Here is a 17679-nt window from a genome sequence, read left to right on the forward strand (position 1 = left end):
TGTCCTGAGGAAATATTTGTAGTTAACATTAATTCATGGCTCACAGCAAACTGGAAAATTCTTAAAGAGATTGGAATACCAGACCACTTTATCTGTCTCCTGAGAAACCTGTATGCAGATCAAGAAGCAATAGTTAGAACTGGTCATGGAACAATGGACTGGTTCAAAATTGGGAAAGGAGTCCATCAAGGCTGCTTATTTAACTTACATGCAGAGTATATCATGTGAAAAGCCAGCCTGGATGAATCACAAGCTGGAATCAAGATTGCCAGGAGAAATATCAACAACCTCAGATAAGCAGATGATACCACTCTAATGGCTGAAAGTGAAGAGGAACTAAAGAGACTCTTGATGAGGGTGAAAGAACAGAGTGGAAAAGCTGGCTTGAAGTTCAACATTCAGAAAACTAAGATCATGGCATCTGGTCCCATCACTTCATGGCAAATAGGAGGAAACAACAGATTTTATTGTGACAGATTTTATTTTCTTGGGCTCCAAAATGACTGCAGACAGTGGTTGCAGCCTTGACACTAAAAGAATCTTGTTCCTGGGAAGGAAAGGTATGACAAACATAAACAACATTAAAAAATGGAGACATCACCTTGCTGACAGAGATCCATCTAGTCAAAGCTATGCTTTTTCCAGTAGTCATGTACAGATATGAGAGTTGGACCGTAAAGAAAGCTGTGCCCTGAAAAACTGATTCTTTCAAATTGTGTTGCTGGAGAAAGACTCTTGAGAGTCCCTTGGACTGCAAGGAGATCAAACCAGTCAATCCTAAAGGAAATCAACCCTGAATATTCATTGGAAGGACTGATGCTGATGCTCCAATACTTTGGCCACCTTATATGAAGAGTTGACTCATTGGAAAAGATCCTGATGCTGGGAAAGATTGAAAGCAAAAGGAGAAGAGGGCGACAGAGGATGAGATGGTTAGATAGCATCACTGACTCAGTGGACTTCAATTTGAGTCAACTGTGAGAGATAGTGAAGGACATGGAAGCCTGGTATGCCGCAGTCCATGAGGTTGCAAAATTGGACATGACTTAGTGACTGAACGACAACAATAAACCCACTTTGTCTCTTTAATTTAGAACCCCTAATGTTTATTGTTATAAGTTAGCAGCTTCCTTCATCCTAACCTTGCTAAACGAGTTCCTTGAGGACCTAAAGTTTACAGTGCTGTGACCATACACCAGCGTATGTAACAGATTTTTTTAACAGAAAGGCTTACTCATCTCCTCTCAGTGACCCGTCAGCAGTGACTGCCTCTGGCCCTGTCCTCTGAAGCACCCACAGTTCATGTCCAGCTCCAGGGAATATTGAAGGATGATAAACTTTGATTTGAGAGCTCCATCTTTAGTCTTGTTTTCTGACAATCTGGAAGCCTTAGGTACCTCACAAATGCAAAGTTTATTAAAGCCCAGCCTTTTCTTCTATCTCTTATTGTAATTGGAGTTAATACTGACTAGAGAAATTCATTCAGAGCAGATTCTTAATCAGTATAAAAATAGTTAATTAGAAAAAATACTTCAGGGAATAGCTTTATTTTCTATTTTCAAATACCAAATGTAAGAATACAGATGCTTGAAAATAGAGCATACTATTTACTTGCTAAATTACCAACCAGTGTTTAAGAGAGTACTTTCTAGGCAAAAAAATAAAAAATCCTTGCTTTTGAAATCAATGATTTAAAAACCTTTGATTGTTGCTTTTGTGTTCTTATGTTCATATTTAACAGGGAGAACCTGGTGCAATGGGGTTGCCAGGACTAGAAGGATTTCCTGGTATAAAGGTAAGTGCAAGGTTAAGCATGTGTTCACCAGTTCAACATTCAAAAATGTTTATTGAGCACCTACCATTGGACCAGGAGCTGTTTTAGGTTTGGGGATACCAATCCAATACTTTGGCCACCTCATGCGACAAGTTGACTCACTAGAAAAGACTCTGATGCTGGGAGCGATTGGGGGCGAGAGGAGAAGGGAAAGACAGAGAATGAGATGGCTGGATGGCATCACCAACTAGATGGACATGAGTTTGAGTGAACTCCGGGAGTTGGTGATGGACAGGGAGGCCTGGCGTGCTGTGATTCATGGGGTCGCAGAGAGTCGGACACGACTGAGTGACTGAACTGAACTGAAGTGCTGTGGAAAGAAAGAAAAAGTAGAGGAGATTAAAGGGCATCAGGAGTGCAGAAGAGGAGGGTCTGATTTTAAATCAGGTGGTCTGAGAAATCAGGAACTAAGCAAAGACTTGGAAGGGGTTGGAGGATAGTCAGTTAGCTAAGCCCCTGAAGCCAGAAGGAAGAAGGTTCCAGGAAAGATGAGTAAGTTCTTGAGATGTAGTGTATAGCAGGGTGATGCTAGGTAACAATACTAAACTGTATGCTTGAAATTCGCTAAGTGTTCTCAACACACACACACACAGACACACACACACAGTGACCTGTGTGAGGTGATGGAGATGTGGATTAGCTTGATTATGATGATCATTTACCGATATATATGTATATCACATCATCAAACTACACACCTTAAATATACACAACTAGCAAAGAAGGTCTTAAATGCCCTGAGACAGGAGCATTCCTGTACATTCAAGGAGACCCAGGGAGTGAGCGAGGGGAGAATGCTAGGAGAGGTGGGGTGGGGGTGAGCAGTGCTGCTCGCTGGCCCCTGGAGGGCCACGGCCAGTCTGCAAGTTTTGTCAGGGGTTTGAGGCCAGGGTAAGCACAGAGATGGAGAGCCAGCATTTAAATAACTTGACTTTTGACATTGCCGTAATCTCCAAACATGTGACCCACATTGGTTCATAATGCATTAAAAATAAATAAGCAAGTAAAGTGCTCCTTCACCACAGGTAGTTTGAGAAGCACTAATTAATAAAGAGGCTTATCAGCCATCGTAGAGACGTCCTCTTTCACTCTGAGTGAAATATGGAGCCAGTGGTGGTTTCTGAGTAGAAAAGTGACGGACCTGCAGCTGGAGTGTAAGGAAAGCTCTTCTGTCCATGGGATTCTCCAGGCAAGAGTACTGGAGTGGATTGCCATGCTCTCCTCCAGCGGATCTTTCTGACCCAGGGATCAAACCCATGTCTCTTACATCTCCTGCACTGGCAAGTGAGTTCTTTTCCAGTAGCACCACCTGGGAAGCCCCATGGGACAGGGAAGACACAGATTATTCCCACATATGGGGCAGTGTTGTCAGCTCAGATAAGAGCAGAATGACTGGAGCTAATGAGGAGGCTGAGGCTCTGGACATGTTGTGAAGGAAGGGCAACAGGAGTGACGGCATGTGGGTCTAAGAGAAGAGTCAGGGGTGGCTCCACGGTGCTTGACCTGAGCACCTGAGATGATGGGATGTTATCAACAGAAATGAGGAAAGCTCTACACAGAGTCTGTTCGGAGAGGGTGGGATGAGAATGATCCATAGTATAATTTTGGACGTGGGACCAATTATGGGAATTATCTACTAGACAGTATAGTAGGGGTACTGGAGTAGGTGGTACAATTGAAAAGTAGAGAGTTTAAAAAGAGGTCTAAGTGGAGACATAAATTGATTGTGTAAGCCTATAGTTGCTATCTGAAAGTCAAGAGGCTGTATAAGATCACCAAGAGAATGACAGTGGATTTTTTAAAAGAGAAGAGGATCACAGACTGAGCCTTGAAGCCCTCCAGTATTAAGATCAGGAAGAAAGCAGGGGGTGAGCAAGGGAGACTGAGATGAAGGGACCAGAGAAATAAGAGGAAATGTTGGTGTCCTGGAAATCAAGTGAAGATCGTGTATCGAGAAGAGTGATCACCTGTCTCATATCCTGCAAATAGGTAGAGTAGGATGGCCACGTAGGAACCGTTCATCAGAGAAATGATTACTGTTTCACTGTGGTGGTAGGAAAAATTTCTGGGCTTGAATGGTCTAAGAGAGAATGACAAAAAAAAATGATTTAGACAAAGTGAAAACAATGCTCAAGGACTTTTGCTGCAAAGAAGAGTAAAGAAACAGGCCAGCAGCTACAGGAGGAAGCAGGGCTAGGTTCCATAAAATAGATTTTAAGACCGCAGAAGTACCAGACTGTTTCTAGGCTAAAGGAAAGTCTAGTTTAGTAAAAGGGAAGGAGCGATGAGATAGGAGGAGAGGGGAGAAATGCTGGAACGGCGTCCTTAGTAGCTAAGCAGGATGGGACCTGGGGCATAAATGCGGGGCTTGGCTTCAGAAAGGAGCCCAGATAGTTCATCTGTAGGAGCTGGTTGGAACCAAAATACAGGAGTACAGGAGCGGGGACATGGGCACATGAATCAATTGGAGTCTATAGAAGTTCTTTTCTGATTGCTTCAGTTTTCTCAGAGATGGAGGATGAAGGTCTCATCTGAGAGTGAGGCAGGGAGAGAGTTTGGAAGTTTGAGGAAAAGGTCTTCTACGAGAGGGCAAGTCCAGGAACCACAGAGTGTGGTGGCTGAGCAGAAGCCCCTCGAGACTCATGGTCATGAACTGAAATGAGACCAGTCAGTGAGATCGTGTCCATACGCAGAGAGCAGGAGGGGAGCTGGGTTTAAACAAGCTCCCGTTTTGACAAATAAGTGAGAGAAACGAGGATGGGACTGTGAGCCAGCAGTATATGGGGAGTGATTATAACCAGTGACCGTGGGATCTAAACTAGAGACACAAGCAAGAGGGGCCATCTAGGGGGTGAAGGAGAATGAAAACTTTTCTACCAGGGACGGATTAGAGGTCTTTGTGACATCAAAATTTTGGGGGGTTCAAGGCACTCAAGGGAGTGATGTACAATGATGGAAAATGGTGGTCCAAGGTTGGAATGCAGGCAGTGGAGGGTACAGAGAGATATTGTTTTTGACAAGGTCTCAGGTATAATTATGGAAATAAGAGTCCTGCCAGATAATTAAATTAGACTGATTCAAAGTACTGTGAGACTCAGTTGTTGCAAGGACCATATTATCAGACAGGAGCCCTCTTAACTTCATCTTTATCAGATATGCAAATATTTCCATTGAATGAAAAGCCCCAGTACATTCATTTCCAGGGTAAAAACCTGCAGTTTAAAAGAGCAAAGTGGAACTGAGGACTATCTGTTTAGGTCCTTCACCCATTTTTGTACTAGTTCTTTTTTTTTTTAACTGTAGCTATGGTTTATATAATGAAGACACTACTTCTATATTATATGATGGAGCCTTTATCCTAGTTGGTCCTTGCCTTTCAGTTTTATGTTTAATCTTACAGAATTTATATGGAGTATAATGTATAGAGAGGAATTAGACTTATTCAAAGAAATTATTCAATTATTAGCACTATTTGTTGAATAATACAGCCCTTTCTTTACTAAAACGCTATTGTAAATGTTGGTCTGTTGCTGAAGTTGCTGTTATATTGCATTGATATACTGCTTAATCTTGGGCCAATATTCCATATTTCAATTATTATAGCTTTATTGCATGCTGAAATATGGTATTGCTAATGTCTTTATTATTCTTCTTTTACTTTTTTCTCTTATCCTCAAGTATATTTATTATCCCAAGTGAACTTTAATATCATTTGATCAAGCTGCAATTTGTAAAAATTGCATTAAATTTATAAATTAGTCTGGGCGCAATGACACCTTTACAGCGCTGTCTTGCCCTCCAAGAACCAAACATCTCTCTCTGTTTAATCAAATCTTCTTTTATGTCCCTCAGTGAACTTACGAAGTTTTTTAATGTCGATTCTGCCCAACAAAAATTGCCATTTTATTGCCCCATATATAACCATAAGTATTTTTAGCCTTGTCAGCTTTATCTAAAATACCACATTGCCTTTGGAAAAAAGGTTGAGTCATTCCACTGTTCAGAGAAATTCCAGGGGTCTTCTTATTGGCCTCATGAGGAGAAACTACAAAATCCTTGGTTCTAAACACATTCGTTTTAACCCTACATCCAATGAGACAAGTCTATTGGAAGCTTTTCAGAAGACATTCAAGGTCTTAGTCTTTTAATTATTCGTAATAAGTTACTTTTGAATATGTGGAAGAAAAGTATTGGCTAATTTTACCTGTAAGTATTATGGGGTTCTGTCTTAAGGAATAGGTTAACAGAAATGATACAGTGAATGCTTATTTTCATTAGTATTATTATTAACTTTGGTATTATGGGGAAAAAAGAGAGAGAGAAGTCTTTAGTAGGTTCCACTGGCTGCAGTTCTCATTTGGTCCTTTCCCCATCTGGCCTCTAGTGTCACACCAGCTAATATCAACAACATGTATAAGTTCCAAAGAGAAGCTTTACCAAATCCAAATCATTATTTGAGCATCAGTTTTGGCAGTGGAGATTGTATGGGTTTGATTCTAAGCAGTATATATATATTTTTTTTTTCAGGGAGATCGAGGGCCGGCAGGTCCCCCGGGAGTGGCAGGAATCTCGGTGAGTTCAGTTTATCTCATGTTGTCCACACAGGTACCAACCGCCAAAAGGGCTGGGAGCACAGGGTGACTCCTGGAACTCCCAGTTTAAGAAACAAAACCCAAAAAAAAAGTTTTTTTAAACCCACCTTTTCCTCTCCCACCTCAAGAATGCTCCTGTCTTTATTTTCATCTTTTAAACTTCTTCCTTTGTTTTTTTCTTCCCAACTCACTTTCACGTGGGGAGGGAAAGCCCATTACCTGTGCCAATGCATCAGTACCACACAGCTCTGAGAAGCTTGTTGGGTTTCTCTATTCTTGTAATATTTCAAGGTTTCTTAATCTTCAAAAGGCAAAGTTCCTATCCTCAGGCAATGTGCTTCAGTATCTTCGTATTAAGCTGCCATCTGCCTGAGTTTTCCCTCAGCCTGGTGTTATTAGCGGAGCTTTATTGCTGCTAATGTTTCCTCATAAACTAGCCCTTTAAGCCTCTCAATCATTTTTGTTGCTCTCTGGTGTCAAATGTTTTAAATCTCATCAAGGTCTTTTCAAATGAATAGGAAGTGCTCCAGGAAAGGTTAAAATCATTTCTCAGAGCCCGAGGGATCATTTTGATCTTCATTCATGATGCTCTAATTAAAATTTTGTGGTCAGGCTTTATGTATAAGAGCCCATTTATCCTCACCAGGTGCCCTGCAGGGTGAGCCAGGGTAGGAAAGTCAGTGGACGCCCTGTGCTTCAATCACAGGAACATGAGGAAGACAAGAAAGGGCCCTACCATCTCCGCACCACCCACTGACCTCTGCCAACACCCGCCAGCACCCATAGCCTCCCAATAACCGCCCCCCTGCCATCCCTCAAAAAGTCAGCAGCCACTCTGCTGCCCGCTGTTCCATTGCTGAACTTAACAACAAAAAATAAAGACCCGTCCACGTGGCAAACCACTCCAGTCTCCTTGCCTATAAAATCCCATGGGCAGAGGAGCCTGGTGGGCATAGGGTTTGCCATAGGGTGGCAAAGAGTCAAGCACAACTGAATGACTAACAAACTCCATAGAGAAGCATCTGTATGGAGGATGACATCCCCTTCTTTAGCTGTTTCAGGTCAAGTCTGGTCTTAGTATGATTGTAAAAGTCACATGAAAATATCTTATTTAACAAGCACTGCAGGGTTTTTATTGTTCAGTCACTAAGTCCTGTCTAACTCTGCGACCCCATGGACTGCAGCACACCAGGCTTCCCTGTCCTTCACTATCTCCTGGAATTTGCTCAAATTCATGTCCTTTGAATCAGGGATGCCATCCAAGAGTTTTTATACCAGAAAGCATTCTTCTTGAAAACTGGCTCACACTTAATCCCATTCCTCCCCACTCTCCCCAGCTCCCTACTGTTCCTAGCAACATATTTGCACCTGCCTTTGCGATCACCTTGGGTCCCCTTAGAACCTGCGTCTCTCATATTCACACCCCGTTTTTGTTTCTGTATGGTATGGTGAAGTGTAACGCCCTGCTTTATTCATCCAGGTGGGACTTAGTTATGTTCAACTAAGTCTGCCATAAAAGGAAAAATACTGGCAACCACTGAAGTATTTAAAAGATCAGTGACAGACTCAAAGGACAATCCAAATGAATAATTCCAAGAATATTTTTGAAGGATGCAGCATGATTGAAATTAGAGGCTGCCCTGCTACTTGTTTGGGTAGATCTAATACATTTACCTAAAATGCAGTTTTCGTATCTCATCATTAAGAAGATTAACTGACAATTACAAAAATGGGGAAGGGTTAAAAAAAATTGCATGCTGTATATATAAAACTGGCTATAAAGTTTAAAAACTGTTACTTTATTTTTTATAACTGGACCTTACTGTGGCTCAGAAAATGAAATAGTTCAAAGATTCTGGAAATAGCTACATACCAGTGTGAGCGTACTTAATGCCACTGAAAATGGTGGATTTTACATTATGTATATTTCACCACAATTTAAAAAAAAAATTTAAGGTGATGGTTCTGGTTGAAGCAGGGATGTTCACTTGCTTTGCCCATCACAGACCTCTGCTGAGAATCTGAGGGCCCAGTCCTACTCCGCCTAGAAGTCTGTCCCATCCTAGTGTGTAAACAGGCCATCCAGGGCCTTCCCTTGGCTCTTCCTCTCCTCCCTCCCAGGATAGCAGGTGGGTACCGGGGGCACCGTGCCCTTCCCAGGTCCTCTGAGATCACTGCTGGCACTGCCTGGACTTTCAGATCTTCATCTGGAACTCCAGGCGTGAGTTCCCTGCGCCCCTGAGTCCATGCCAAGGCCCTTTGGAACACTGGCTTTCTCAGCTCTAACACATGCCCCAACTCAGGTCCATGAGATTCCAGGAGCTCCTGCTGCACTTGGGCAGTGGGGGGCCAGGATGCCATCTCAGGCCTCTGTCTGCCTTGCTTCACCACTCAGCCATCGCTGACCTGCCAAGGGGCCTTCTTGACCTCCAAAAGACCTGCCAAGAGTTCTACACCGCAAGTAGAGGAAAAGCCCAGGTTTCCTTCCCTGGAAACCTGCTGGGATTTCTATGGTCTCAGCCCCACACCAACATTCCCATCCACATGAGGTTCAAGGGGCAGGAGGTGGCTCCTCAAAGACAGGATTCTTGGACCTGGTCTGGCCACTTGGGCTCATGCCCACTGCTGCCTACGCTGGTCCATCTCCCACTCTGCTCTGTCTCAGAGGTCTCTCCGGTCCACAGTGTCTCTGCCCTCAGTCCTCCAGGCCTTCTGTGCTGGGTCAGACCAGTTTTGTCCTCTCCTTTCCAACAAAAAGGTTTTGCAAATCAAATATACTTCTTTTCAGGCTATCTTCAGTTCAGTTCAGTCACTCAGTCGTGTCCGACTCTTTGCGACCCCATGAATCACAGCTATGAATGCAAAAACCTTCTTGTGAAATTCAAAGTCTAGGACTTCTATGACCCTTTGTGCCCTCCTTCCCCTAAGGTGAAGAAGAGCTGCCTGTCAAGCAAGAGGGGTTCCCAGAAATGAGGATATACTTGTTTAGTATTTTCAAAATTCTTTTTTAAATTAATTTATTTTAATTGGAAGATAATTACTTTATAATATTGTGGTGGTTTTTGCCATACATCGACATGAATCAGCCATGAGTGCACATGTATTCCCCCATCCTGAACCCCTCATCCACCTCCCTCCCCACCTCATCCCTCTGGGTTGTCCCAGAGACACTAGCTTTGAGTGCCCTTCCTCATGCATCGAACTTGCACTGGTCATCTGTTTTACATATGGTAACGTACATGTTTCAATGCTATTCTCTCAAATCATCCCACCCTCGCCTTCTCCCACAGAGTTCAAAAGTCAGTTCTTTACATCTGTGTCTCTTTTGCTACCTTGCATATAGGATTGTCATTACCATATTTCTAAATTCCATATATATGCATTAATATACAGTATTGATGTTTCCCTTTCTGATTTACTTCACTGTTTATAATAGGCTCTAGTTTCACTCACCTCATTAGAACTGACTCAAATGCGTTCCTTTTTATAGCTGAGTAATATTCCATTGTGTATATGTACCACAACTTCCTTATCCATTCCTCTGCCAATGGGCATCTAAGATGCTTCCATGTCCTGGCTATTTTAAACAGTGCTGCAGTGAACATTGGGGTACATGTAACTCTTTCAATTCTGGTTTCCTCGGTGTGTATGCCCAACAGTGGATTGCTGAGTTGTATGGCAGTTCTAGTTCCAGTTTTTAAAAGAATTTCCACACTGTTCTCCATAATGGCTGCACCAGTTTGCATTCCCATCAACAGTGTAGGAGAGTTCCCTTTTCTCCACACCCTCTCCAGCATTTATTGTTTGTAGACTTTTTGATGGTGGCCATTTTGACCTGCGTGAGATGATACCTCATTGTGGTTTTGATTTGCCTTTCTCTAATAATGAATGGACTGTGAAGAAAGCTGATCACCGAAGAATGATGCTTTTGAACTGTGGTGTTGCAGAAGACTCTTGAGAGTCCCTTGGACTGCAAGGAGATCCAACCAGTCCATTCTAAAGGAGATCAATCCTGGGTGTTCATTGGAAGGACTGATGCTAAAGCTGAAACTCCAATACTTTGGCCACCTCATGCGATGAGCTGACTCACTGGAAAAGACTGACTCTGATGCTGGGAAGGATTGGGGGCGGGAGGAGAAGGGGATGACGGAGAATGAGATGGCTGGATGGCATCACCGACTCTGTGGACATGAGTTTGAGTGAACTCCGGGAGTTGATGATGGACAGGGAGGCCTGGTGTGCTGTGATTCATGGGGTCACGGAGAGTCGGACACGACTGAGCGACTGAACTGAACTGAACTGAATAATGAATGATGTTGAGCATCTTTTTGTGTGTTTATTATCAGTCTGTATGTCTTCCTTGGAGAAATATCTGGTTAGTTATTTGGCCCACTTTTTGTTTGGGTTTGTTTATCTGGTCTTGGGCTGCATGAACTGCTTGTATATTTTGGAGATTAAGTCTTTGTCAGTTGCTTTGTTTGCTATTATTTTCTCCCATTCTGAAGGCTGTTTATTTTTCCATCATTGTGCAAAAACTTTTAAGTTTAGTTCCGTCCCATTTGTTTATTTTTGTTTTTATTTCCATTACTCTGGGAGGTGGGTCATAGAGGATCTTTCTGTGATTTATGTCAGAGAGTGTTCTGCCTATGTTTTCCTCTAAGAGTTTTATAGTTTCCGATCTTACATCCAGATCTTCAATCCATTTTGAATTTGTTTTTGTGTATGGCATTAGAAAGTGTTCTAGTTTCATTCTTTTATATGTGGTTGACTGGTTGACCAGTTTTCCTAGCACAACACTTGTCTTTTCTCCATTGTATATTTTTGCCTCCTTTGTCAAAGATAAGGTGTCCATAGGTGCTTGGATTTATCTCTGGACTTTCTATTTTGTTCCATTGATCTATATTTCTGTCTTTGTACCAATACCACACTGTTTTGATGACTGTAGCTTTGTAATATTTCCTGAAGTCAAGAAGGTTGATTCCTCCAGGTCCATTCTTCTTTCTCAGTATTGCTTTGGCTATTCAAGGTTTTTTGTGTTTACATACAAATTGTGAAATTATTTGTTTTAGTTCTGTGAAAAATACCATTGGTAGCTTGACATAGGGATTGTGCTGAATCTACAGATTGTTTTAGGTAGTATACTCATTTTCACTATATTGATTCTTCCAGTCTACGAACATAGTATATTTCTACATCTATGGTAATGGGATCATACTTATCAATAATTAACTTAAATGTAAGTGGGTTAAATACTCCAACCAAAAGAAAAAGGCTGGCTGAATGGATACAAAAACAAAACCCCTGTGTTGTTTTTGTCTACAAGAGACAATATGCTGTCTACAAGAGACCCATCTCAAACCTGGGGACCCATACAGACTGAAAATGAGGGGCTGGAAACAGATATTTCATGTAAATGGAGACCAAAAGAAAGCTGGAGTAACAATACTCATATCACATAAAATAGACTTTGAAATAAAGACCATGATAAGAGACAAAGAAGGAAACTACATAATGATCAATGGATCAATCCGAGAAGAAGATATATATATATATATATATATTATATTATATAAATATATTTGCACCCAACAAAGAATTCCCTCAATACATAAGGCAAATGCTAAAAAGTATGAAAGGGGAAATTAACAGGAACACAATAATAGTGGGGGACTTTAATACACCTCTCACACCTATGGATAGATCAACCAAACAGAAAATTAGCAAGGAAACACAAACTTTAAATGATACAATGAACCAGTTAGACCTAATTAATATCTGCAGTGCATTTCACCCAAAAACAATGGATTTCACCTTTTTCTCAAGTGCACACAGAACATTCTCCAGGAAAGATTACACAGAAATCCCTTGCATTCCTATACACTAACAATGAAAAAACAGAAAGAGAAATTAAGGAAACAATCCCATTCACCATTGCAATGAAAAGAATAAAATACTTCGGTTCAGTTCAGTCGCTCAGTCATGTCTGACTCTTTGTGACCCCATGGACTGCAGCACACCAGGCTTCCTTGTCCATCACCAACTCCTGGAACTTACTCAAACTCGTGTCCATCGAGTTGGTGATGACATCCAACCATGTCATCCTCTGTCGTTCCCTTTCTCCTGCTGCCTTCAATCTTTCCCAGCAGCAGGTCTTTTCCAATGAGTCAGCTCTTTGCATCAGGTGGCCAAAGTATTGGAGTTTCAGCTTCAGCATCAGTCCTTCCAATGAATATTCAGGTCTGATTTCCTTTAGGATGGACTGGTTGGATCTCCTTGCAGTCCAAGGGACTCTCAAGAGTCTTCTCCAACATCAGTTCTTCAGTGCTCAGCTTTCTTTATAGTCCAACTCTCACATCCATACATGACTACTGGAAAAACCATAGCCTTGACTAGATGGACCTTTGTTGGCAAAGTAATGTCTGTGCTTTTTAATATGCTGTCTAGGTTGGTCATAGTTTTCTTCCAAGGAAAATTCATAAAATATATAGGAATAAATTTATCTAAAGCTTCCCTGGTGGCTCAGAGGTTAAAGCATCTGCCTCCAATGCGGGAGACCTGGGTTCGATCCCTGGGTCGGGAAGATCCCCTGGAGAAGGAAATGGTAACCCACTCCAGCATTCTTGCCTGGAGAATCCCATGGACGGAGAAGCCTGGTAGGCTACAGTCCACGGGGTCGCAAAGAGTCGGACACGACTGAGCGACTGAATGGAACAGAACGGAACGGAAAGAAACAAAAGACCTATATACAGAAAACTATAAAACACTGATGAAAGCATTTCCATAATTCTTATCGTCCCTCCTCCCATCCCTCACCACACACCCACACATGCACTGAGGGACTGCCTTCCTATCTGCACCGTGGAGTGTGGGCCGCAGACTCTGACCAGCAGGGGTGGCGCATCAGTGTAGAGCCACACCTGCAGCACAGGTGCTACCCACGCGGGTGTGGAAGGAAAACACGTGGCCTTATTCAGTAATGTAGCTCCTAACATTTCCTGGTAATCTGATTCCTCAGGGGAAACCCGGAGCCCCAGGCCCCCCAGGAGTTCCAGGAGAACCGGTGAGTTGCCTGTTTCTGACTTAGCTGTGTCCTTGTGTTTGCCACGTGCCGTTCTAAAGGTTTTCTTGGCAACTGACGTTTGTCTGTGGACATGTCTGCAGGGGGAGAGAGGCCCTGTTGGAGACGTAGGTTTCCCTGGACCAGAAGGACCCTCAGGAAAGCCTGTAAGTCTTTTTCATTATTTAAAATTTACCTGTTTAAGAAAAGTTCTCAGCACTGCCTCTTTACTTGTCACCTCAGAAGGTGAGATCTGAACACAGAGTTTCTGAGGAAGTGAGAGCAGGTCTGCCAATGGCTTCTTGGGGTATGGTTCTCCCTGAGGGCCCAGCTCCCTGTGAGTATGTCTTAAATCACCATGGGAACAATGAGGCCTTTTATTTTAAGTGTCAGGAAATTAGACTCATTATTTCTTAGGTCTAATGTTCTCAGCGGAGTGAAAAATGAAATGGCCTGTCATATCCTGAAATATGCAGACTCGCAGATTTAACACCTGTGTGTGGAGCTACAGTAGAAAGAGGCTCTGTCTTCAGGTTCCCTCCTTTATCTGTGGACTTGTTCTTACACCTTTGTTAATCACTGCCAAACACATCACCCACTCATGTCCTAAAAGAGCTCTTGGCTACTGAGACATAATATTGATGTGACGTTGTAACAATCATTCTGATTAATTCCATTCAATTCAACATATGCTCAGCTCATCGCTGCTGTGTGCTAATGGTGTGCTGCTCCCTGAAGGTGGGGATATGTAGAGGAATAGACAGGGTGCTCTTTATAGAAGCCCTGCTCCCTCTGCTTGTTTCTGTGCCGTGAACTGGGTGGGAACCGGCTGCTGTTAGGAGAGGGGGGCTGAAGGTGACCAAACAGCACAGAATTCAGGGGCTGATCAGTCCCTATGAAGCCTCAGGGTTGGGGCACTCCCTGGCCACCGTCTCCCCAGAGGAGAAACGTGAAAACACAGGAAGTATATGCAGTTTAAAGTCAGGGAGGTCTGGGTTTGCGATATGTCTCCAGGGTTTGTGAGTCACTGAGGTCACATGACATGGTTTGACGTCCAGTGCCTGCCATGGAAGACGGTCCGGTAACACTAGTCTCAATCTCTACCTCCTTGCCCCTGCCTTTTACCAACTCCCCATCCCAGCCCCTGTAAGGCACTCTCAGATGCCATTACGTTCCCAGGGAGTGATGCAAAAAGCAATTTATTCAGTCTGTGAACGCTTCTTGAGCACCTGTGACATGCCAGGCACTGTTCTGGGTGCTTGCAGCTCCTTGGATTTATACTGTAGTGTAGGGATACGAACCAGAAACAAACATGCATGATTCAGGTAGAAGACGATCTAAGCAGGGTAAAGCCCTAGAGTAGCATTTCAATAGGGCAGTCAAACAGCATCCAGCTTTGGAGCAAACCCTATATGGTAGGAGAGCTCAAGCCATGGGGAGGTCAGGTAGACAGCAGGGATGGGAACAGGGCACATTGTTTCAAGAAAAAGGGAAGGCTAGCACAACCTTCTGTGTTGTAGGAAGGGCAGAAGGCACAAAGTCAAGAGGGAGGTGAGCTGAAGGAGAACAGGAAAGACACAGAGGGAGAGGCAGGCAGTGGCTGGACTGTGAGGAACTTCTGAGTCAGGGATGGAGTTTGGGCTTCATTTGAAGTCTGATGGAGACCCTTTGGAGCATTTGTAGTGGGTAAGAAAATGGCTGGACTGCATTTTCAAAGACCACTCTAACTGCTGCCTAGAGAGCCGACCATAGGGAGCAGGGTAGAAGCAGACAGAACCTTGAGGAAGCATTGCCATGATGTGTCTTGAAGGCAGAGCCATCAGTACTTGCTGATGGACCAGACGCAGCGTGTGAGAAAGAGATAGCAAAGCTGTGGTTTGGAGTCTGAGCAACCTGGTCAGTGTGGTACATTTGGAGAGACAGGAAAGACAGGAGATGGGTGAATTTTGAAGGAAAAACCAGGAGTTCTCTGATATAAAATGTTCGTCTTGAAGCACTAGTAGACTGCCAAGTGGAAATATCAAGTAAGCGGTGAATATATCCTTCTGGAACTAATGGACACGCCAGGACTGCAGAGACTGATTTGGGTCTTTCAACCTGAGCGTGGATGAAATGAGGCAACTGTGAACTGGGAAGAGAACAGAGCCGTTAGGAGAGGCTCTGGCAGAAGGACCGAGAAGGGGCAGCCAGTGAGAGGTGAAGAAGGCCAGGCGAAGGAGAATTCCTGTATGTCGAAGGAGCCAAGTGTTTATGAAAGAGTATCAGGGGAGTTTAAAATTCTCCCCTGGGTTTGGAAATGTAGGCATCCCTGGGGGAGAGAGTACAGCATGGTGGTATCATGATAAGAATGGCCTGCTTGAGAACGTCCCTGGTGGTCTAGGAGTTAAGAATCTGCCTGCAGATGCAGGAGACATGGCTTCCATCCTTGATCTGGGAAGATTCCACGTGCCACAGAGCAACTAAGCCCACGCAGCACGTCTACTGAGCCCACGTTGTGAGGCGCAACTACTGAGCCTGCATGCCTCGGGCCCGTGCTCCGCAGCGGTAGAAGCCGCTGCAGTGAGAAGCCTATGCACTGCTAGCAGTGAACGTCCACACACAGCAGCAGAGACCCGTTCATAAAAGAATGAAAAGTGAAAGTCACTCAGTCGTGTCCGACTCTTTGCGATCCCGTGGACTATACAGTCTATGGACTTCTCCAGGCCAGAATACAGAATGGGTAGCCTTTCCCTTCTCCAAGGGATCTTCCCAACCCAGGGATCGAACCCAGGTCTCCCACATTGCAGGAGGATTCTTTGCTGAGCCACAAATATAAAAAAAAGAATGACTCTGTTGAAAGGGGACATTGGAAGATATAAGAGAGTGGGTTCTGAGTCAGGAGAGAAGACTCACAAGTAGAAACTGGTCTTCACAAGGAACAGGGCAGAACCTCCTTCTTAAGAGGAGCAAGGAGCAGAAGTCAGAGTTCTCGTGAGCACAGGTGGGTAGGGCTGGAGGCAGAACAGTGAGTGGGTCCCCTACTGCTGTTTTCCCCATAAAGGATGCAAGTCGTCACTGACCATGAGGAATGGGCTGGAAATTATGGTAACGCTGGAGGTCTCATGAACCAGGAAAATATGTGCAGGGACTTTGGGGAAGAAGGAGCCAAATCGAGAAATACCAAGGGGTTGCTTGAGGGCTGCTGCCACAGGTGCAGATGAGAACACCTGAGCAAGGGCCCCCTTCTTCTGCAGCCTCAGGCCACTGCTCAAAGGCAGGCATGTGGGAGATGGACACCTGAGTTAGAAAGAAGAGTAGGGGTCTTTCAGATAAGTAAAATGAGAGGGAGAAAGGAAGGTAAATCCACTGAGGCTTTTGTAAAAATTTCTGAAACCGGGACCTTCCCCACCCCCCACTGGTGTTAAAGAACAAGTTAATAACATCTTCATAGAGAAACGAGACAGGTTTCCCTGATGGCTCAGTGGTAGAGAATCTGCCTGCAATGCAGGAGACCCGGGTTTGATCCCTGGGTCGGGAAGATCCCCTGAAGGAGGGCACGGCAACCCACTCCAGTGTTCTTGCCTGGAGAATCCCATGGACAGAGGAGCCTGGCGGGCTACAGTCCATGGGTCACACAGAGTTGGCCACAACTGAAGCAACGAAGCAGCAGTAGCGGAGAAAAGAGAACATACATGACAGTCACTAACGAGTCATAGAAGACAAAAAGTTATCTGTACGTTCGTTCATTTTCTTGTATTGTTGCCAAAAACATGAATTACACTTTTACACCAGGTTCATCTTCTCTTATTCAAATGACATGGTTGTTTCTTTCACATCCTCTCCTTAACCAGCTTTATCTTTTGCTTGTGTTTTTGGATGGCATAAGTCCTTAGAACTCGATGCTTCAGGCAACAGGGTCTAGGTAATTCCCAGGATGTTCAGGGAGGTGATTACAGCAGTGGAAACACTGCTTGTCGGCAGAGCCATCCTTGTAGACGCCGTCCCAGCCCAGCAAAAGCCTCCCAGGCTTTGCAGAGGAGGGAGTCCATACACCTGCCTGCTGCCGAGAAATCACTTCCTGGCCTTGGTCTCCTTCTTGAAATCAAATCTCAAAGACAAACCTGCTGTGGGGCTCTCAGTATCTGATGTGACCCTGAGTGCTTTCCCTCCTTACACCTACCAGCCGGCGCTTCTCCTGGGCTCACGAATCTGCGAGC

General features: G+C 44.0%; 1 protein-coding gene across 2 annotated transcripts in view; it reads left to right on the top strand.

Moving 5' to 3' along the window:
- COL19A1 (collagen type XIX alpha 1 chain) overlaps positions 1 to 17679 on the top strand; it is a 453176-nt gene that overhangs the window by 404508 nt on the left and 30989 nt on the right. For both annotated transcript variants that reach the window (XM_055433811.2, XM_088840925.1), the window contains 4 exons: positions 1742 to 1795; positions 6362 to 6406; positions 13442 to 13486; positions 13588 to 13650. In XM_055433811.2, coding sequence (XP_055289786.2) covers positions 1742 to 1795; positions 6362 to 6406; positions 13442 to 13486; positions 13588 to 13650 — 207 coding nt within the window. The remainder of the gene's footprint in view (positions 1 to 1741; positions 1796 to 6361; positions 6407 to 13441; positions 13487 to 13587; positions 13651 to 17679) is intronic.

Source organism: Moschus berezovskii, chromosome 10 (assembly GCF_049115385.1).
Source record: "Moschus berezovskii isolate FMDL1 chromosome 10, NW_MosBer_1.0, whole genome shotgun sequence".
Classification (NCBI taxonomy): Eukaryota; Metazoa; Chordata; class Mammalia; order Artiodactyla; family Moschidae; genus Moschus; species Moschus berezovskii.